Raw genomic sequence first — 21,137 nt, 5'->3', positions numbered from 1 at the left:
ATTTATTTATTTGAAAGAGAGTGGGCATGAGTGAGCACGTGCAGAGGAGTGGCGACGGGGCAGGGCAGAGGGAGAAGGAGAGAGAAATTTTAGCAGACTCCACACTGAGTGCAGAGTCTGATATGGAGCTCGATCTCATGTTCCCAAGATCACAACCTGAGCCGAAACGAAGAGTTGGACGCTTAACCGACTGTACCACGCAGGTGCCCCTATATGGGTCACACTTTAAACAGGAATGGAAGTTAACATGTCCATCTGGACGGTTGCTTAATTCTTCAAAAAATTAATTGGTGAGTATATGTAAATTAGCACCAAAGAAAAGACTGATTTCAGTCTGTATTTATATATCATATAATAATAGAGAGAGGAGGAAGGAAGGGAGAAAGAGGAAGAAAGAAGGAAAGGAAGAAAGAGCATGTAGACAATGAGATTCGTTATTTACTTTCTTGAAAGACACTGATTTGATACTTAATTTTACAGATATTTTAGAAATGCATATATAATTTTAAAAGTTGAAAATATATGGAATGACTATTTGACACTTCACATTAGTTGATGTACTAAGAAATTTTAATGAGACCAGAAGACCTTTGTTAATCATCTGTCATGTGCTACATGACTTTTTAGGCATAAGTGTGGAATTCAACGAGGATATTATACTAGACGTGGATCCCAGGAGAGAATCAGATCATTTGGAACAATCGTGCTATTCAATCTGGCTGCTCAAGAGTGGAATCAAATTATGATTTTAAAAAAATTGGACACATTTGCACAACAGAGTCTTATAGAACCTCAGTGTCTAGATTTCTGACAGGAGTTTACATGGTTAAACAATGAATAAAAGGATTCTATATAGGTGTAGAGTAATTACTAGCTTTTAGAAGTGGAGCTTAAATATACTCAAAGTGCTATCATTTAAAATTCCACTGCAGAACGCCTTGGTGGCTCACTTGGTTAAGGGTCTGTCTTTGGCTCAGGTCATGATCCCAGGGTCCGGGGATCAAGTCCCAAATCAGGCTCCCCACTCTGCAGGAAGCCTGCTTCTCCTTCTCCCACTCCCCTTGCTTGTGTTACCTCTTTCACTGTCTCACTGTCTCTCCCTCTGCCAAATAAATAAAATCTTAAAAATAAATAAGTAAATATAGATAAAATTCCACTGCAGTGCAATGCAAGACTTTCCTTTTAAAACCATATAGGAGAACTGCAGGAGTTCATACAATATCATGTATTACAGACATATAGATAAGTTTGCGAGACATTTGCTAGCAAAGCTGACTCTATTCCCATGTACCCTGTGTGGTCTTGGTTTCTGTAACTGCCACTAAATAGAATTTTGGCTGTCAGTTGAATTAACCTGGATTAGAAGAATCTTAATAAGATGTGAAGGGCTTTTATACTCTTGTTGCCCTTTTGCGCTGATGGTACATACTCAGCCCTGTTTCTTCAGGAAAAGCAACCTCTCAGAACATAAAGCAGTAGTTATCATACTTTAGTGCACTCAAGGGTTACTTAGAGATCATGCTTAATCTTGTTAAACAGATATTCTTGGCTCCCACCTCAGAGATTCTAATTCTGGAGGCCTGGAGTGGGGCTCAGCAATCTACATCACTTTAAAACGCCCCAGATGATTCTTCTGATGTGAGTGGTTCACAGAATACACTTCGGGAGGTGCCGACATAAGGGATTAACTAGACCTTTCATTCTATGTATTTATTACACAACCCAAATACGTCTTATCCCTTATGTCATCATCAATCATTTAGTTGGTCAAAATGTTTGAAGTAGCAATGCATAAGAAGCTGAATGTGACAAGCCATTTTAAAAAATTATTATATATTACAGATATATGGCCAAGTTTGTAAAACATACACCTTATGGGTAGAAATTTTTTGAGTGCCTGTTATTTCTGAAAATTGCCATTTTCCTTTTGTAAATCTGGGAGGAAAAAAGCTGTATGTGACAACCAGTGATCTCCAGAAAGTTAAGAGTCACAATTTTCTTTACTTCTGTTTTTTGTTTTTGTTTTTTTAAGATTTTACCTATTAATTTGAGAGAGAGAGAAAGAGCATGCATACGCACACACAAGCATGGGGTGGGGGGCAAAGAGAGAGAGAGAAGCAGATGCCTCACTGAGCAGGGAGCTAGGTTGTGGGGCTTGAACCCAGGACCCTGGGATCATGACCTAAGCAGAAGGCAGACGCTTAACCATGTGCACTTCTGTTTTACTAGAGGTCTTAGTAGATGCTTTCTAATTTCCTTTAGAAAGTCAACAACCTAGAAAGATACAATACTAAAGTAGTAAACTAAAGAGACTTCAACTCTATTTTTTTAAAGATTTTATTTATTTATTTGACAGAGAGAGAGAACACAAGTAGGCAGAGAGGCAGGCAGAGAGAGAGAGGGAAGCAGGCTCCCCGCTGAGCAGAGAGCCCAATGCGGGACTTGATCCCAGGACCCTGAGATCATGACCTGGGCCGAAGGCGCCCCAACTCTATTTTTAATATATTATTTCTGCCTGGAGATTCAATTTCTCGAACTTATCCTTGATAAACTGAGAATTCTTATTTAGGCAAATTATCAATCTTAGAAATTTAATTTTAAGTACATAATATGTTTATTTAATAGAGTTGTTAACCAGACTATAGAAAATGTTAGAGTACCAGGTATGACACAAGATTATACTTCAAAGCTCCCTTTTGTAACTCATTGATAATTAAGGTAGATAGTACCAAAAAGTCTCAAAACTTAAAATGTCATCAACATTTGTAATTCATCAAAAACATTATTTCAATTCAAAATCTCTACTGTTTAAATACCTGACTTTTGCATAGCTTTTAGATACACTCATTAGCTCAAAGACACTACTGAAATAATTACACTTCAAATGATCATTTTAGTATTTTTACTTCTCATAAGCAAATATAAAGAAAGGCACAAAAGTATTTTATTACAGTCACAAAAGCCCACACAAATATGATATGAATGTAAGTTTTGAAAAGTCAAACACTTAAACTTCTGACAGTCAAATGTGATCTAATATGTCCCCAGTTTCAAGGAGAACTTTCAAATGAAAGTGAAGGAATCAGTAAACCAGTAGATATTTCTTGTGGCATAATAAATTTTAAGTTTCACCCACTGAAAGGGCATTAAATCTAAAACAGCAATTGAAAGTGGGTAAGAAATACAACAGATGTCTGTGTGGGAAGAAGCAAAATATGGTTGAAAAGACAGCTCTCTCCCTGGAGTATTCTCCCTCCATCATACATGTGACCTTGAAAAGGCCACTATCTACAGTGGGACTACTCTTATTAAATATAGCAGAAGAAAGACTATTAAAAATTATTACATGGTTCAATTAAGGAATTATGTTTGGTTTGGATGAGCCTCATTATAAGAAAAATATAATGGAAATATTATATTAGCTATTGTTTATAATGATTCCTCTTACCACAAGGTCACCTTTCAGTGAATCTCAAACTTGCATTTTTTGTATGATTTGATATAAAGAATGCATAATAATTTAGGAAAATATATACTTTTTATATAGTAAATATGTTCCTTACAATTAATATTTCATGGCAGTAATGTGTATGCATTTGAAGTAAAGGTACATTCTTTTTTTGAACAGAAGGTTGTAATGAAAACTTCTTAGTCACCAAGTACTTTAAATGTTTTTAGAAAAGTCTTTTTTTGGTGCCTCTATCACTGTTCAATTTTCACAGCCTCTGGTTTCACCTGGAGGCTTGTCAGCTGCAGTTGGAAAATGCCCACAGCTAGATCTGCTAACTGGGTGATTTACTAGTCATTAATTTATTCATATTTTCCACAAAAATTTATTAAGCATCTATGAGGTGCCAGGTACTCTGTTAGGCACTGCAAAGAGAGTGGAGCTTCTAGTATGCAAACCACCATCTAATCACTTTTTCTAAAGCAGATTTCAATCAGTGATCGTTCCCTAGAATAGAATCCAAATTCTAAAGCTTGGCTTGTGGAGCTCTTGATAATTTGATCCCATGCTTACTATCCAAATTTCATGAGTTCTACACATGTTCAATAGAAACTAGGTGTGTCAAAGCTGTGGAGGTTTACACATGGCTTCTCTATCATTCCAGCATTACTATTGACTGCAACGTTGAGTTTGGGATCTGCCCATAATGTTCAAGATTTGACTTTTCTGAGACCCTCTAATTGAGTTGTCACCCTTAGGTATTCCAGAACACCCAGCACTTTCTCACCACATCATAGCAATATTGGGACTCCTGTTTTGTACATCTTTGATTACATTTCTTAAACCAAGATTATGTGTCTTACTCATCTTGGTGGACCCAGTACCTGGCTTTTAGTGGATGCTCAATACATGCTTACTGAGTATACTTTCTTTTCTTCTCTCTTTTTTAAAAGATGTTATTTATTTATTTACTTGACAGAGAGAGAAAGAAAGCACAAGCAGGGGGAACAGTAGAGAAAGAGGGAGAAGCAGGCTCCCCGTTGAGCAGGGAGCCTGATACAGGGCTCAATCCCAAGACTCTGGGATCATGACCTGAACTGAAGGCAGCTGCTTAACCACTGAGCCACCCAGGTGCCCCTGACCATACTTTCTTCTCAACAGGAACCAAGATTGTACTCTGCTTCCAAGATCTACTACAGACTCCTAACTTCTCCATTAGCAGAAGGGATATTCCAAATACTTAACTGGTACAGCTTAGGCACCAACCAATCTCAGCAGATGCTGGCTCTAGCCCTAGAGGAAGGTGGTCCTGGAGGCTCCTTGCTGGTCCAGGCACCATTCCTTTGTTTGCTCACTTGGGGGATGGAGTGGACTGGGAAATCCTGGAAATAAGTTCCAGGTAGCCTCAGTAGAAGGCACAGCTTGGTGGACCCATAGAAGCAATGGTTTAATTAGCCTTTATTGGAAGCATTTCAAGGTGTAAACAACTGGTACAGCTGTTCTGATCCATAGTGGCTGAATATCAGGACTGTCCATGAGACACTCCCCAAACACTGGCCTGCACTGGTTCTCCCCTTCTTCAGCGTCTTATAGGCACTCATTTCACCACTTGCATTGTCACATAATTGCCTACTGGCCTTTAGAGTTAATTGATTACATGTGGGCAAGTTCTATCTCTAAAACTTGACTAGGAAGTTCCTAGAGGATAGAACCATGTCTTATCTTCTTTCAACATCAATCTTTAAATAAATCATCCAAAAATTACATAACCATGCTCTATATCATCTCATATTTTTTGAAATGTTTTGTCAGAATAGATTTCATTATAGTCTTGGCTCTTCTTAGGGTTAATATCAAAACTATATGAAGAAAGCTTCCTTATAGTGGTTATAAAAAAGCTACTAAAAATAATACCCAAAGAAAATGAAAACACTAATTCAAAAAGTTATAGGTATTCATGTGTTTATCACAGCATTATTTACAATAGCCAATATATGAAAACAACCCAAGGGTCCATTGGTAGATGAACGAATAAAGAAGATGTGAGATATATAATTATATAGTATATAATGGGATACACACTCACACACACACATATATATATATATATATATATATATATATATATAATGGAATATTACACAGCCATAAAAAAGGATGAGATCTTGCCATCCATAACAACGTGGATGGACCTAGGGAGTATTCTGCTAAGTGAAGTAAATCAGAATAAGAAAGACAAATGCCATATGATTTCACTTACATGTAGAATCTAAAAAATAGAACAAAAGACTAAGTGAAAAACAGAACCAGAGCTATAAATACAGAGAACAAACTGATGGTTGCCAGATGGGAGTGGGGGGTAGGAAGATGAGAAAAATGGGTGAAGGAGAATAGGAGATACAGGTTGCCAGTTGTGAAATGAAAAAGTAATGGGAATAAAGGGTACAACACAGGGAATATAGTCAATGGCACTGTAATAGCTTTGTATGGTGACAGATGGTATGCATACTTGTGGAGAGCATAGCATAACACAGAGTTGAATCACTATGTTATACACCCAAAACTAACATAACATTGTGTGTCAATTATATTCAAATTTACAAAAATTTTTAAACTGAAAAACAAAACAACCTAACTGTGATAATAACAGATTTTTAAGTCCTTTCAGGTCTAATGTAAGAAGCAACAGCATCTCAGAAGAAACGCTTAGCATATGCTCAGGAGTCTAACATCTTCATTAGGAAGGCAGAAATTTTCTCAGTGCATTTGGAAAAAGATTTCTGGAGGTAGAATTCTCTCGTCCCTGAAGTTTGAGTGAAAGGAGGGATGATCACAGGCACTGGGAATACTCACAACAAATGAACTGGAGTCCAGTCCACCTGCAATTGGGGGTAGGAAACTGCCCAGAAGTTTTGCCTACACTTTTATCTCCACACAAATACCTCCCTGCTGCTACAATCCTCGCTGCACTAGAAAAGTGAAAACCAGAAATTGTAACTAGTTTGAAATGTATTTCCAAATTGCTTTTCAAATAATTAGAAAAATTTACAGCATATTCAGGAATGTTGCTCAGTCAACACAATCTTCTAAAACTTCATATTATTACATTTTATATCTTTGTTAACAGAATGGTAACTTGTGATTATTTTAATTTGTATCTTTACAAATGAAAAAAAATTATGACTACATTAATATTTAGTAACTGAAAAGTTAGCAATTGAATAATAATAGAAAAATTAAGTAATTGTGTGAATACAGCCAGACCTATTTGTTTCCCGATTGTCCACGGCTGCTTTCTCTCTACAGAGAAGTTCCTGCCCAGAGACCCAGAGACCCAGAGAAGTCACTGCCACAGAGGCCAGGTAGCCAGCAACATCTATATATATATAATATATATATATATATATATAATATATATATAATGTTCACTCCCTATAGTTCTTTCCAGAAAAATTTAGTTGAACTGTCCTCTGGAATTTAAACATTAATTTGTATATACATTAGGAAAAAAACATATTATTTGTCCAGTTATAGAACTTTAAAAATTTTTGGAATATTAGCTATTCATCTTTTTCACTACATTTTTTTAAAGTTATCATAATGCCGAAATAATATTTAGTTTTCTATTTTTTGGTATAATTTTTGTGCTTGCTGTGTAATATATCTGGAAATTATTCTGGTCTGATTTTCTTTTTCTTTTTTATAAAAGGAAATAGTAAAAAATCCATAAACTTATAAGTGGAATTGCAATTATGGACATACAATAGTATGGTTCAAGAAGAAATTATTTTTGGTTCCTGACTTCCAACACAATTCCTGATAACTGATTTATTCCTTGTTGCTATACTTATCTATACAAATGTCAGAATATTCAAAATTCTAAGTAAAATTTATAGAAAAGAATGAAGTATTGATTTATATAAAACCCAGCAGTTTTAGTATCTCAAAAATTCATATTTTTTAATACGTTTTGTTCTGATTATGAAAAAAATTAGAGAATTTATTAATTTGAAATATTTGGCCTAATGACATAATAAATTATCTAAAACACTTCTAAGTTTATTTCTATGAAAAAGGTGCCAAGTACCTCTGTTTCTGTCTTCCTTCACCAAAAAATAATATTATAAAAATAAAAGTTAATAACTTCTAAAGCTCTTAACAACTGTTTACCATTAATTGTGACAAGCATGAATGATGGAAATTGACTAAGGAGAATATCTATCTAGATAATTAGGGAAGGAGTGACTTCAGTCTTATAGTACCCATTTAACAGTAAAGAAAGATGATAGAGTTTCTCCTAAGTTTGGAATACTACAACCAGACAAAACCACATATTTATCTTAAGCCAACCTCTGTATTAAGAATTATTATTGTTGTTATTATTATTATTATTATGGCCCCACAAAGTGGAGAAATTTCCGAGTAGACTACACTTGGGAAGGAAGATAACAGGTGCATTTCCACCTCTACCATAACTTTCCAAGTTATAGCAAGCATTATACGTTCCCATCTATAAAATCGTTGACAGAAAAGTTTATTCAATGATCGGCCAATTATGTTAGTTAAGTCAGAGAAATCAGATTTTAATTTATTTTTTAAATCAACTCCCATTTTTCAGGACCAGTATCTACAGTAATAGAAATAGAAGGATTATAATGAAAGAATGATATTGCTGGTGGTTATTTCTTTGAAAACTGAACTGTTTTCTGAACTCTGAAGTTTTGAGTGAATTTCTCATTTCAGCCCTTGGACCTCAGAAGCATGTTGTCACTTGTTTGCCTATATTTAATTTTTAAAGCACCTATATTTTCAGACATTACATTTTTCTTAATGATGTTTAAAGGGTGAGAAAATGGAATACACTCATATAACTTAAAAATGTGGAAAGAATTATTAACTAACATTTGAAAGAATGGTTTAAATTCTAAATTAATAAAAAAAATATTCATAGAAACTACTTTTTAAACAAGACGGTAGTTACTTCTTAGGGACTATATTTATACATTACAACTAAGCAAATGTTGGGTCACTAAAAAGTTACCAAAAAAGTTTACCTTTTTTTCCCCACCTCCGTTCAGAAATTGCACTAGAAGCACTGCTTAGAGATCCGGAGGGACTCCTGGTGGATGTGGGTAATTTAACCCATAACCCAGAAGGAGAAACCTCAGCTGCGTGATTGTGAAGGCAGGTGTCCTCCCCTCCCCGTGGGACTGCCCGCCTCGCCACCTTTCTGTTTATTCTCCTGCCTGTGGTGACTTTCATTCCCAATCCCAGAAACACTGTCTTCTTTTTCACTACAGTGCTGACAGACTTTCTTTTCGCTTCTGGTAACTGCAAACACTGCCTCTGCATGTTGTTTTTATTGATAAGTTCTTAGTTTCTGTTTCAGTTTCCCTGGGGTCTGACAGAATTTCAATGCTAGGAAATTATGAGATTCTGCCAGATCAAAGTAACAGCCAAAGAGCACCTCAGACTCCTCACCTACTTGTTCTTCTCACCTCTGGAAATATCAGGTGTCACGTCATGAGGAGGAGTACAACCCCTCTCTTTCACTCAGAAATCCTCCATAATCCTAGTCTCATGGTTTCACTCTGAATTAAATAACTTGCGATAAGGTCAAATTCCTGGGTCTGACAGATCAAAGATAAACTTTACTCTCCAGCAAATTTGAAAATCAAAATATTTCAGATAGAGATTGTTGGCCCTCCCAGCTAAAAATCACAACAGGCCTTTGTAACCATTCTAAGGAACATATCGTGACTATGAATTATTACAATCTGAAAGCCAGCTTCGACATTTGATTGCTCAACTTTTAAGCCTCTGCACAAAACAGTATCATCATTAGAGTGGCATTCAAAGGCCTTTTCACTGAAGTTAGTCAGATTTTGGAAGTAAAATGCCTTTATGGGCTGCAACTGGGATTCCAAGTTAGCATCTGCTTAAAAAATGCCCTGTGACCTAATGGAAAATGAACTATACATGAATATATAAATAGGTCGAAGAATGTGACAGCCTGAATATAAGTGAATGGGAGCAATATTGCTCTAAGTCACTCTGCAATCAAATGTATATTTGGCTTTGCACAAAATTTCAAATGAAAACAACAGCATCGCTGCTTATTTCCAAATGTCAGTTCATAGCTAAAGCCGAACTCCGGAGGCACGGACACAGGGCGCCGCATGGCCCACGAAGGGGACACAACAGTGTGCCACCAAACCAGAGGCAGCTGGGTAGTTGGATCACCTCGGTTTTACTCTGTCGCCTTCCTTCCAGGAAGTTTGGAGGTGGACCAATGAGGTCCACGGTCGAACCTTATGCCACCATCCTCCCCTCCTCCTCGTGTGTGGCTTAGAACTTACCCAGACCCCAAGTTCTCTGGTGTCCTCGCTGTTACAGCCATAGTAGTCTGGGGTTTTATCCAATTCCTGCATGTGTCCTTGTGCTCTTACGCTCTTATCCGCATGACAGGTCGGGCAGAGAGCTGCATTACCCATCTCAGCTCTACAGTTCCTGCTGTCACTGGGCCTGTGCTTGCCCTCTGTGGTCTGTCCAGGGCTCCCAGGGAGACGCTACTGTGGACAATGCATCCGGACGACCCTTGGCTCCTCTGCTCAGTTCCCCTACACGCCCCTCACCAGTTCTCCCCATCTGCTGGCTGGCTTGCTGGTGGCAGAGAGAACTCAAAACCCCAGCAACTGCAGGCTGCATTCAGTGACCATTTCCAATTCAGGCTCTGCCAGTCTATTTTTACACCTACCAGGCCAGCTATGCATGTCAATGGAGTGAGGGGGGTGACCGAGCAGGGGAGGGGGCGGTGTTGTTTTGTTTTTCACCATGTGAGCAGCCTGTTCTACACATGGACTTAAGTTCCTGCTGTGTAAAATGTCTCTACATTGAGAATTTTTGCATTACTCAGTAAATGCCTTTGAGTCCTTTGATTTTCTCCCCCCTCTGTCTTTCTAGTGGCATGGAACACCAAATCTTTTAATGATCTCACTTTACTAGCACAACAGGTAGAAACTATTTTCATGATTGTTTAAACTAAGAGGCATACCCTCAGCTGACAGACATTATCATTTTCATGATCATTTATAGAAAACAACTGGCCATCCTTTCAGCACTTAAACTTCATCAGAAACACATACATCAAAATGGCTTGTTTTACAATGATATAGATGTTCTGAATTTCACAACATATCTACAGTTTTCCATTATTCATGATCATGCCACAGTAGAGCAAACATTTTGATTTACTTATAATTCTTTTCAATTTTTAATACTTTGGAAATGTTCCCTCCAAGTTTATAAAAAAATAATTGAAAATGGCTTTCAAAAACATACATACTATCCCTGAAACCATATTACAGATTTTTGAAAGAAGTTGTTTCCCACGGAGATGAGCACAGCAAATGCAGAGATTTTTATGAAGCCAATTATGATAAACATCAAGACTTTGTTACAGACTATTACTGATTAAATTTTATTCTCCCCATTAAGTTTCCTCTAAAACTTTATTTATATAGTGTTTTACTATTCGCCCTATCCTTCCTCATTTGATATTTGCTTTCTCTTTTCATATCTTCTAAATATATTTTAAACTACTCAATGGCAGGATAAAGATTAACATTTTGTACCATCTTTCCAAGCAATATATTAAGTATTAAATGTTAAATCTACTGAATTAAAAACAATCATTTGGGGAAAACAGGATGTGGAAGATATTTAGAAATTAACCACATCACATTGATAGAATAAAACTTACCTTTTCGATTTGCCATTTCTTTTAACTAAAAATGTCTGTCATTATGATTATTTATTCCATAAAAACAGCATTCCTGAAATAGCCTATCACTCTACATCACTGTCCAAAACCCTTAACCAAACACACACACACACACACACACACACACACACACACACACAAAACAAACAAAAAAACCACACCCTTTAACAAATTCAAATCCAAGAATGGCATTTTTGGATTATTGATTCTTATAGCCCTATGCTGGGATATTTTTTTGTTTCGTTTTGTTTTGTCTTACCAATCCTGTTTGAATAGCTCTTTATCCCAGAATTTACGAGCCTAGAGTATGTTATTTACTGTAAAGATCCTATCCCTACATTCTAGTTTCACCGAATTTCAGTATTCGGTGAAATTATTTTTATCTTTCAGCTATAGGTGATGACACATTTTAAAACAGTTTTTTTTTTAATTTATTGACTGAACAAATAACATTATGATAAAAATGGGGGCATAATTTCTCCATTCATGTGAAAGACAAGCACAATCTAAATATTTTAAATGTTAAAATTTTAATGGAGATTAAGGAGTACACTTGTTGTGATGAACCCAGGTGATGTATGCAAGTGTTGAATCACTATAGTGTACACCTAAAACTAATATTACCCGGCCTGTTAACTAACTGGAATTTAAATAAAAACCTTAAAAAAAAAAAAACCCCTAGGGAAAAATGCTAAAGGTTTAGGTGAAAGCATTCATAAAGATGAAATTTTATATCAGTAACAAGATCAGACTGGTAGCTGAGATGCACCAAGCAAAACCTTTTGTGTTGCTCAAATTATTTTTATATAGACAAAAATCATGATTCATCATAATATGGTAATCCTTTATCAAGCCTGCCTACTTGTGATCTCTGTCTGTCAAATAAATAAATAAAATCTTTAAAAAAAAGAAAAAAAAAGATTTTATTTATTTATTTGACAGAGAGAGAGAGAGAGATCACAAGCAGGCAGAGAGGCAGGCAGAGAGAGAGGAGGAAGCAGGCTCTCCACCAAGCAGAGAGTCCGGCGAGGGGCTCAATCCCAGAACCCTGAGATCATGACCTGAGCCGAAGGCAGAGGCCCAACCCACTGAGCCACCCAGGTGCCCCAAGAGGTACACTTCTTTTCTCTCTTTTGGAATTAGTTGACTATTTTTAAAACATAAAAATTTAATATTCAACAATCTTTTCATACAGAATCGAGCAAATCCTAAAATTTATCTGTGGTCTCATTCCTTCATTCTAGAATTGAGGTCTGAATCCCTGTACTTAACACGTGTAAAAGCAATATTAACCACTCTAGCTTAAGGAAAGATGTCTGTAGGTGCTCAATAAATAATTTTGCCATGCTTTAACAGCATGAATTGTTTCCTGGAATCTTTCTGTCTCATTAATACATCACCCATTCTACCACCATGCCTTCAATTTTCCTCTCCTTCAGCCAAGCAGCCAAGCATCCCTTTCGCCACCAGTCCCCGTTCACTGTCTCTTTCAAAGCTCATCTTAAAATTCACTTTCCCCTAAAAGTCTTAATTACACCTATGTTAGTCCCTTAACTTGTTCTATCTTTTTGAATAAAGTTGGGACCATTATCAGCTATTTGCTCTTTTTACAGAATATGGCTTGTCTCTCACTGACCTTTTCACAGATGTAAAATACACACAGTAGTTTAAATGTTTGCTAAGTAAATGAATAAAAGTCAGCTATAGATAGGAGCACAATTGATCATATCAATATTTAACTTCACTACACTGACCTTTTGACACATTCACAGAAACAGATTTAATAATTTCTAACATTTTTACACATGACAAATCTTTAATTTCATTTTCTTTTCCACATCCATAATAAACACTCTCAGTAGTCTTTGAAGAAATAATAACATTGTTTGGAGTTTATTTTCCTAGAAAAGAATCTGTACTGCTTCATTTCAAAAGAAAAAAAATGTTTATAAAGTACACTGAGGACATAAACTAAAAAAGAAACACGTTGACAACAAGATACTCTTTCTAAACGACTAGCAATTAGGTTTCTACCCTCTCTCCTTTATCCTAGGAAAATCTTTCCATTGTTTCCCTAATAGAAAAATGTCCTACTTACTGGATATAATAACACCCATGCTCTTTATCATTAGGGCTGCCCAAAATATGCCTCAGAGCAGTATCAAAATCTCACTACTTCAGTGAGTAAAATTTAGTGTTTAAGTACGGGCTAAGGAAAGGCAATTATACATTGCTGGTGCTCCTGTGATTGCTAAAACTTCCTATTTGCTGACCAAATAGTTATCAGTCTAGAAGATATCGTAGCTGTGAAAACAGATTTTCAATAAACAGCTTCATACGTGACCACTCCAGGCTTGGCCAATGCTGCTTTCTGCATAATCCAAAAAAAGGGTGAGAGGAGTTTGCAAAAGAGGGCATTGCTTCAGAGGTTAAAATATTGCTAGTTCTAGGGGCCCCTGTGTGGTTCACTCAGATGAGTGTCCAACTCTTGGTTTTGGCTCAGGTCATGACCTCATGGATCATGATCTCATGGGTGGTGAGATCTAGCCCCACATCAGGCTCTGTGGGTCCGTGGGGAATCTGCCTGAAGATTCTGTCCCTCTGCCCTATCCCTCACTCGTGTGTGCATTCTCTCCCTCAAATAAATAAATAAATAAATCTTTAAACAAATATTGCTAGTTCTATTTCCTAGTGGTTAACTAAAAGCAGCTGCCAGACAGACTTGTCAACGAAAGCTTGGGTGATGTGACAACCTATATACCTAACATTTTGCCAACTAGATGGTAAGGTTAGCAAATACTGTGTAGTACTCATGCCTTAATCATGGCCCCGTAGACTGTTAGGATCTCTGTGGACATTTGACAAGGGATACGCTTTCTGCCAGGGCAGAACAATGTCACCACTGTTTCTCAAAAATGCTTCAAAGTCATTAGGGCAAATTACTCAGAAAGCAAATATTTGCATGTTTGGCCACACTTCGAGCAGGATACTTGACTTTGGTGCATGATTTAGAATGTGAAATTCAAAACCCTCACTATGTGACATATTTGCAATATCCTTCTTAAATTTCCAGGCACTCTTACTGTTATTATTTCATCAGTATTGCTGTGGTTCAAATCCATCAAAAGAGAAAAGCAATTAAGGACTGAGAACAAAGGCCAGCCTCTCATCTGTAATCATCTGCAAGTAGCTGCTGAAGTCCCTACACAGCAAAGCTAAAAACCATCCACTGCAGTTTTAAATTTCATCTTTTAAATAAGAAGCAAAGATTATGGAATCATCAGAAAACTAACACCTTAGAGAAGAACTAACTGCATCAGTTCTATACTTTAACCTAAAGAGTCTAAATTTCACAGCTCCTACAGAGGAATGAAAAGACCTCTGAACTAGGAATAACTAATCCCCAATTTGGGTTCTACCACTCATTTACCTGCATGGATTTGTGTAACCTTTATCAAATCTGGGCTTTAGTTTTCTCTTTTTGAAAAGAGGGGGTCAGACTAGATGACTGCTAGGTCCCTTCCAGCTCTGAAGTTCTTTACTTCCACGCAAAAGCACTTGTTTACATTTGAACATATACTATATACTTAATAGGTGGTAGTTGAAGCTGACCACCTATTTGGTTAGCTAGCATGAGAAAAAAAAAAAAAAAAAGAAAAGAACAACTCAATATCTTGCATCACGGATCCCTGGTTCTCTGAGCTGACTGAGTTCAGTGACATTTCCATGGGACACACACAAGGGAAGATGAAAGGACCATTGTGTGAAATATGGCAAACTGTCGGTGTCTAGGAGCTCTTTTTCAAGGTGAGGACCCTTATGCTCCTGCTTCACCTTTCCTGAATATTAGCCCTACTGGAAAACTAGAAACATTTTGGAAAGCTCACTCTGCCAGTTTTCTGCATCTCACAACTATAAAACAACTTACATCTGGAAGTGGTCTCATTCTCCAAACCTGATGTTACAGGACAGTTTTATAGGATTTTGTAGGACAAGTTTTTGCAAATCAACTGCATAAAATAGAAGAGATTTTAGTCTCCCTCATAGATTTCAATTTACTTGTCCTTAAAGGGCAAGTGCTGTCATATTAATAATATTGAAGAACATTCAGTCAGGCGTCTGCCTTCGGGCTCAGGTCATGATCCCAGGGTCCTGTTATCGAGCCCTGAGTTGGGCTCCCTGCTCAGTGGGGGGCCTGCTTCTCCCTCTCCCTCTGCTGTTCCCTCTGCTTATGCTCTCTCTCTCTGTCAAAAAAATAAATTCTTTTTTTTTTAAGATTTTTATTTATTTATCAAAGAGAGAGAGAGAGGGAGCACAGGCAGACAGAATGGCAGGCAGAGGCAGAGGGAGAAGCAGGCTCCCTGACGAGCAAGGAGCCCGATGTGGGACTTGATCCCAGGACGCTGGGATCATGACCTGAGCCGAAGGCAGCTGCTTAACCAACTGAGCCACCCAGGCGTCCCAAAAATAAATAAATTCTTTAAAAAAAAAATTGAAGAACATATTTTGCCTAGAGTCTCTAAAGAGGCAAATCCAAAAGAATGTTTCACTCAAAACTATGGAATTTAATTTTTTTTCTCTCTTGCAAGTTGTAAGGGTTATTCAAGGATATATATCACACAAATGAAAAAAGCCAAGTCCACTCTCTTAATCTAAACTATCTTAATCTAAATCTATCTTACAATCTAATCTAAACTATCACTACAGCATCAACTGTCCTAATATGATAGTGTTACCACTTCGTATTTGGCAGATCATTAACATGTAAGATACGTGTGGCCTTTGCTGAACTTAGAAAACTGTTTAGATTATAACCCACCTCCCCTCACACTCCCCCACTACCAGCTTTTTCTTTTTCTTTTTTTCAAACCACGCTAGCCATAATTCAAAACCGATTGTTTTGGTCAAATATATTTATCTGATTAAACTAACATTTCACTACTCCTATTGTGTGCAGAATTCTCCAAGCCCATTCACGGGAAACCAGGGACAAATTCTTCTCACTTTGGTAATCACTGACCTGTGGAAAAAAAAACTGGAACATTCTGTGCAGCAATAGAGACAGCACATTATTTTCTCCTGTGTTTGGACACATTCAATAACATTTCTTTAGCTAAAAGTTAAACATGTAATGATTTTTACCCGTTGGATCTGTTATATAACTGATCAACCAGAAAAACCGTTGCATAATTTATAGATCTACCACAGATTCTCTATATTAACACGTGGCATCACTTTTCTAATTGAGGTCAGTAGAAACAAGTTTGACTGTGTATGCTGTCCACAAATTAATCAAAATGGATATCACCAAGCAATTTATGTGGCCACAAACATCAATTAACCAATTTAATTTTACATTCCTCCCAGCTATTATTTTCATTCCAGGCTGCTGCCTCTTGACTCCTAGTATATAAAGGAGGACATTCTTTAATAAACAGTGAGAAGTTTTCTGAAAGCTACTCCACACAATGCCCGGCATAAAGCAGGCACTCCATAAATGTCGTTAACTGACATAAAAGACACTATGAGGCAAGACGTGGAGGGTGTCCAGAGCAAGCCTAGAGGGCCATGTGACTTGTTCAATGCAGTCATATTGGACGGCGTTTTGAAACACAACATGAAGAAAACAATTTAGCCATTGTGTGCTCCTACTTTTTCTGGAAAAAAAAAAAAATGCGTATCCACATACCACTCAGAAAATGGTTAACTACTACAGCAGGGGCTCCCCAAAAGGCTTATTTGTAGAAAAAGTGAAGGATGAAAATAAAAAAAGCAGAGCAGGGTCTCCACTGCAATCTGACTTTAACAGTTACTTTCTGAAACGTAAGTCAGTATTTTAGTTTACTATCATTTCCTGGAAGTTTCCATCTGTAACGGAGGGAGAGTGGATAGGGGTAATCTGGAAAGGATTCTGTTAAGGGGATTTTAAGATGAATGAACAGTGCACAGCACAACTGGTGATCACTTCATGGGGTAAAGTCTAGTGCCCAAAGGAACAACATGCTGAGAGGACCTAACTCTTCACAACAAGCTGACCAGTTATGCTCTACATGATGCATGCCACAGTGGTCTAGACCGATCTATCAAAATGGTCTCTCACATGCTGTGTTAGTTAGACACCATGCTTGATCATTAGGACAAGATAAATAGGAGTGCGGTCCCCATGAGAATTTATAATCAACTTCTCCAAATAATGTCTTAAGTATATAGGAAACTCCACCACTATGTTCAAATAAATTATCCATGACTGAGATCAGCAAATAAAAATTCATTTATCCTTTCCATACTTCTCAAGTCTCAGTTCACTTTGTATATGGACAGTTTCCCTTTGATGGTTCCCAGGCATTAAGTTTCATATATTTATAGTCACCTTTTGTACATTTACCCTAGAGGTTCTAGAAAAAAAGCGACTTTTCAAAAACTTTTTGGGTTATTAAATACAACATGAAGGGGGCGCCCGGGTGGCTCAGTGGATTAAGCCACTGCCTTTGGCTCAGGTCATGATCTCAGGGTCCTGGGATCGAGTCCCGCATCGGGCTCTCTGCTCGGCAGGGAGCCTGCTTCCTCCTCTCTCTCTCTGCCTGCCTCTCTGACTACTTATGATCTCTCTGTCAAATAAATAAATAAAATCTTTAAAAAAAATACAACATGAAGGCTTAAATGTTTTGATACATTTGTCATTACTGAAAAAAGGTCTTCAATTTAAAACAGAGCCCAGTTCAATGGAATCATATACTCAAATATTTTAATCTATTGGTCTTAGAGTATTTTATAATAATAACTTCCCAACAAAATAAATGCACATGTACACATGCACACACAATACACACACACGTATATGCCCCACTTGAAATGCAACAGGAAACACAGACATTTAAAATACACTGCTATGGGGCGCCTGGGTGGCTCAGTGGGTTAAGCCGCTGCCTTCGGCTCAGGTCATGATCTCAGGGTCCTGGGATCGAGTCCCGCATCAGGCTCTCTGCTCAGCAGGGTGTCTGCTTCCCCCTCTCTCTCTGTCTGCCCCTCTGCCTACTTGTGATCTCTGTCTGTCAAATAAATAAATAAAATCTTTAAAAAAAAATAAAATAAAATACACTGCTAGGCTGGGGCACCTGGGTGCCTCAGTTTTAAGCGGCAGCTCTTGGTTTTGGCTCAGTTCATGATCCCAGAGTCGTGAGATCCAGCCCCATGTCAGGCTCCAGGCTCGGTATGGGGTCTGCTTGATGCTCTTTCCCTCTCCCTTCCTCTTCTACTCCCTCCCCGTCTTCCCACGCCCCACCCCCAACACACAAAGCGCATACCAGCACTCACTTTCTCTCAAAGAAATAAATAAAATCTTTTAAAAATATATATAAAATTAAATACACTGTCAGGCTATAGCCAGGCTTTTATCAATTAAGAGCAAATTCAATTTCAAACTAAATTTCTAATACTAGTTCAAACCGGAGCAGATATAAGCATTTGTCAAAATTACCAATTAAACCTGACTTATGAGGATGGTAACTGATTTCCTTGTACTACAGTAAAACATTAAACCAAGAAGTTTCTGTGATTATAAAATATGGTACTATTAGGGTTTAAAAAAAAAAACTACATGTTGAGAGTGTATTTAATCAAGAACTAAATTAACTATAATTACAGAATGATAGACTAAATTCAATTTGTTTCAAAGGCTGAGAAAACTTAGAGCACCAAAAATAATCTGAATTTCACTGTTCAACTGACATTTTATTTGGGTTCTATTTCAAGATTTCTCTAAAGCAAATTTATTCTATACATCTTAAAGTATAAATAATTGTTTATAATCCTTTACCTATTACTCATGCTAGAATAAGTATCCTGATTATATATCATTTGTTCCCCTGAATAATGGGAAATTTTCTGGTAAAGTTTTTAAATTATGTCCTACTTTTTTTGGAAGGCAGAATAATTTTACAGGCAATCAAAAACCCTGCGAATACAAAAATAAAAATATTATAAAATCAATATCATTAACTCAAATCTTCTAAAACTGTGTCATTGTGGTCTTATGTCCTCTGAACTACAATGTTATTGGCCATATGTTGTAAGGAATGAATTCCTGGCCGAGCTCTGCCAGCTGTCACTTTTAACTTTAGTATTCCAATCTGTGTAATAATGAGCTACAGTAAATAGACTCTTATGCTGATGTTTGTATATGTTAAATCTTTAGAATCATATGTTTATAAATCATGCTATGAGGTCGGCATATGATTTATCTTCTCTACAGGAAGATAAGAAAGAAATAAAGAAGGAAGAAGGGAGGAGGGAAGGAAAGATTGTAAATATGATAAGAAAATGCAGATCTATCTCTAAAACTTAAGAAGAGCTTTTTCCTTAAGAACAGTTATTAAAAATATTTTCAATAAATATGTTTTTCCTTTTTCCAGTTCTTAAGAGCTAGTATTTAAATATTCTCAGGGCTTTCCTAGGTCAATGAAGAATCTCTCCCACACATCAATGTGTTCTCCTCAAACTTGCTCTGGGCCCTGCCTTGTCTGGCTCACCCGACTAGCACCCCTATATTCTTTGCTGCTCAAGCTGGAAATACTGATGTTTTTGACATTCCCTTTCCTATATATCTAGGCTTAAAGACTCTGCTATTTTTCCATCCGTTAGCCACCATTTTAGGTCAGGAGCCCATCATTTCCTGGCTAAATTACCGTTAACTGTCTCCTAAATAGTTTCCTGCTTCTAGCCTCACTCTATTCTAATCCATTCCCCCACACAATAACCAGAGTGAGTTTCCCAAAGCTCACATATATTCAGGATGCCTCCCATAATCTCCATGATAAAAGGCAAAACCTTCTATGTGCTATACAGGGTCCTATATGACCTGGTCCTCCTCCCCCATCTCACCCTTGCCTTTTCTTTTATATTTTCTTCTGGACTTTTATTAACAACTAAACCTTCCTCTAAATCATCTCCCTCCTTCCCTCTATATTTACAAGACTTCTCTTGGAACCCTTCCTGGTCAACAAGATGAAGAGCCAGTTGTAAACATAGAGTGATCACAGTGATTGCTACCCTGAACTGTAATCATCTTTGTACATGCTTGTCTTCTTCACTAGACTATGAGCTCATGGTGGACAGACATTATATTTTATTTGTCTGTTTGTTCCTAGTACTTCTGACAGAGCCTCTAATACAGCAGACACTCATAATTGATTACTGGACAAATGATAAAAAATCTTTCTTGACACATTCAAAATGATTGTTTTTCACAAACATTTGTTTCATTCATCCCGTAAATATTTATTCAGTGCTCGACGCCAGGCCAGAACACGTCATTTAAATAAAAAGAGGCAAATGGGCAGTATTTCTGATGTAAACAGAAATTCTTCAATAAATCTCTGGAATGGCAATCTGCAGCAATCTATTCAATTACCAGTAAATGCTCCTTTGTTTGTTCATATTACTATTCTGTCAGCTTCCTTAGATTATGTTTCCAGATGTTTGATTTCGTCATGAAGGGGACCAGGCACCAAACTTACTCATAATCACATTATTGCAAATGGCCACAAGAGCTACAGTGGCCATAAATCAAAAGATAGTTTATTAAATTAGGATAAGACTATTGATCACAATAGTGGATATTGTCCATGTTTCAGCCATGTCTAAAACCTATGGAGAGTAATCACTGCTAAGGCCAGAGAACTGTCCCAATTGTTCTCTAGAGGTACAAATAGATTCTCTTACAATGACTGTCTATGCACACACATACAGACACACACACAAATACACACACACTGTTACTCTTGGCTTGGCCTCTAAGGTATTAATGTTACTCTGTGGCCTCTAAGGTATTATGTGTGGTGGAAACCTCTTTTCATTCCATTCTTTCCATCTGTAGAGCTGCTCTGTGTTCTTTCATGATTGGTTGCC

At 37.1% G+C, this 21,137-nt stretch overlaps 1 protein-coding gene across 18 annotated transcripts in view; it reads right to left on the bottom strand.

The window, feature by feature from the left end:
* The window catches only part of ANK2 (ankyrin 2), a 235,435-nt gene extending 225,248 nt beyond the window's left edge, over positions 1-10,187 (bottom strand). For 9 of the 18 annotated variants that reach the window (XM_047718259.1, XM_047718267.1, XM_047718260.1 and 6 more), the window contains exon 1: positions 9,808-10,169. In XM_047718259.1, the coding sequence (XP_047574215.1) occupies positions 9,808-9,942 (135 nt within the window). In that variant the 5' untranslated portion in view covers positions 9,943-10,169. Of the gene's footprint in view, positions 1-9,807 lie in introns of all 18 variants that reach the window. The other 9 variants (XM_047718257.1, XM_047718256.1, XM_047718265.1 and 6 more) reach the window with 4 other exon arrangements.
* Between the last annotated feature and the right edge of the window lie 10,950 nt (positions 10,188-21,137).

This window comes from Lutra lutra, chromosome 2 (genome assembly GCF_902655055.1).
Source record: "Lutra lutra chromosome 2, mLutLut1.2, whole genome shotgun sequence".
NCBI lineage: Eukaryota > Metazoa > Chordata > Mammalia > Carnivora > Mustelidae > Lutra > Lutra lutra.
The sequence above is the reverse complement of the archived record's forward strand: the minus strand, read 5'-3'. Positions and strand labels throughout refer to the sequence as shown.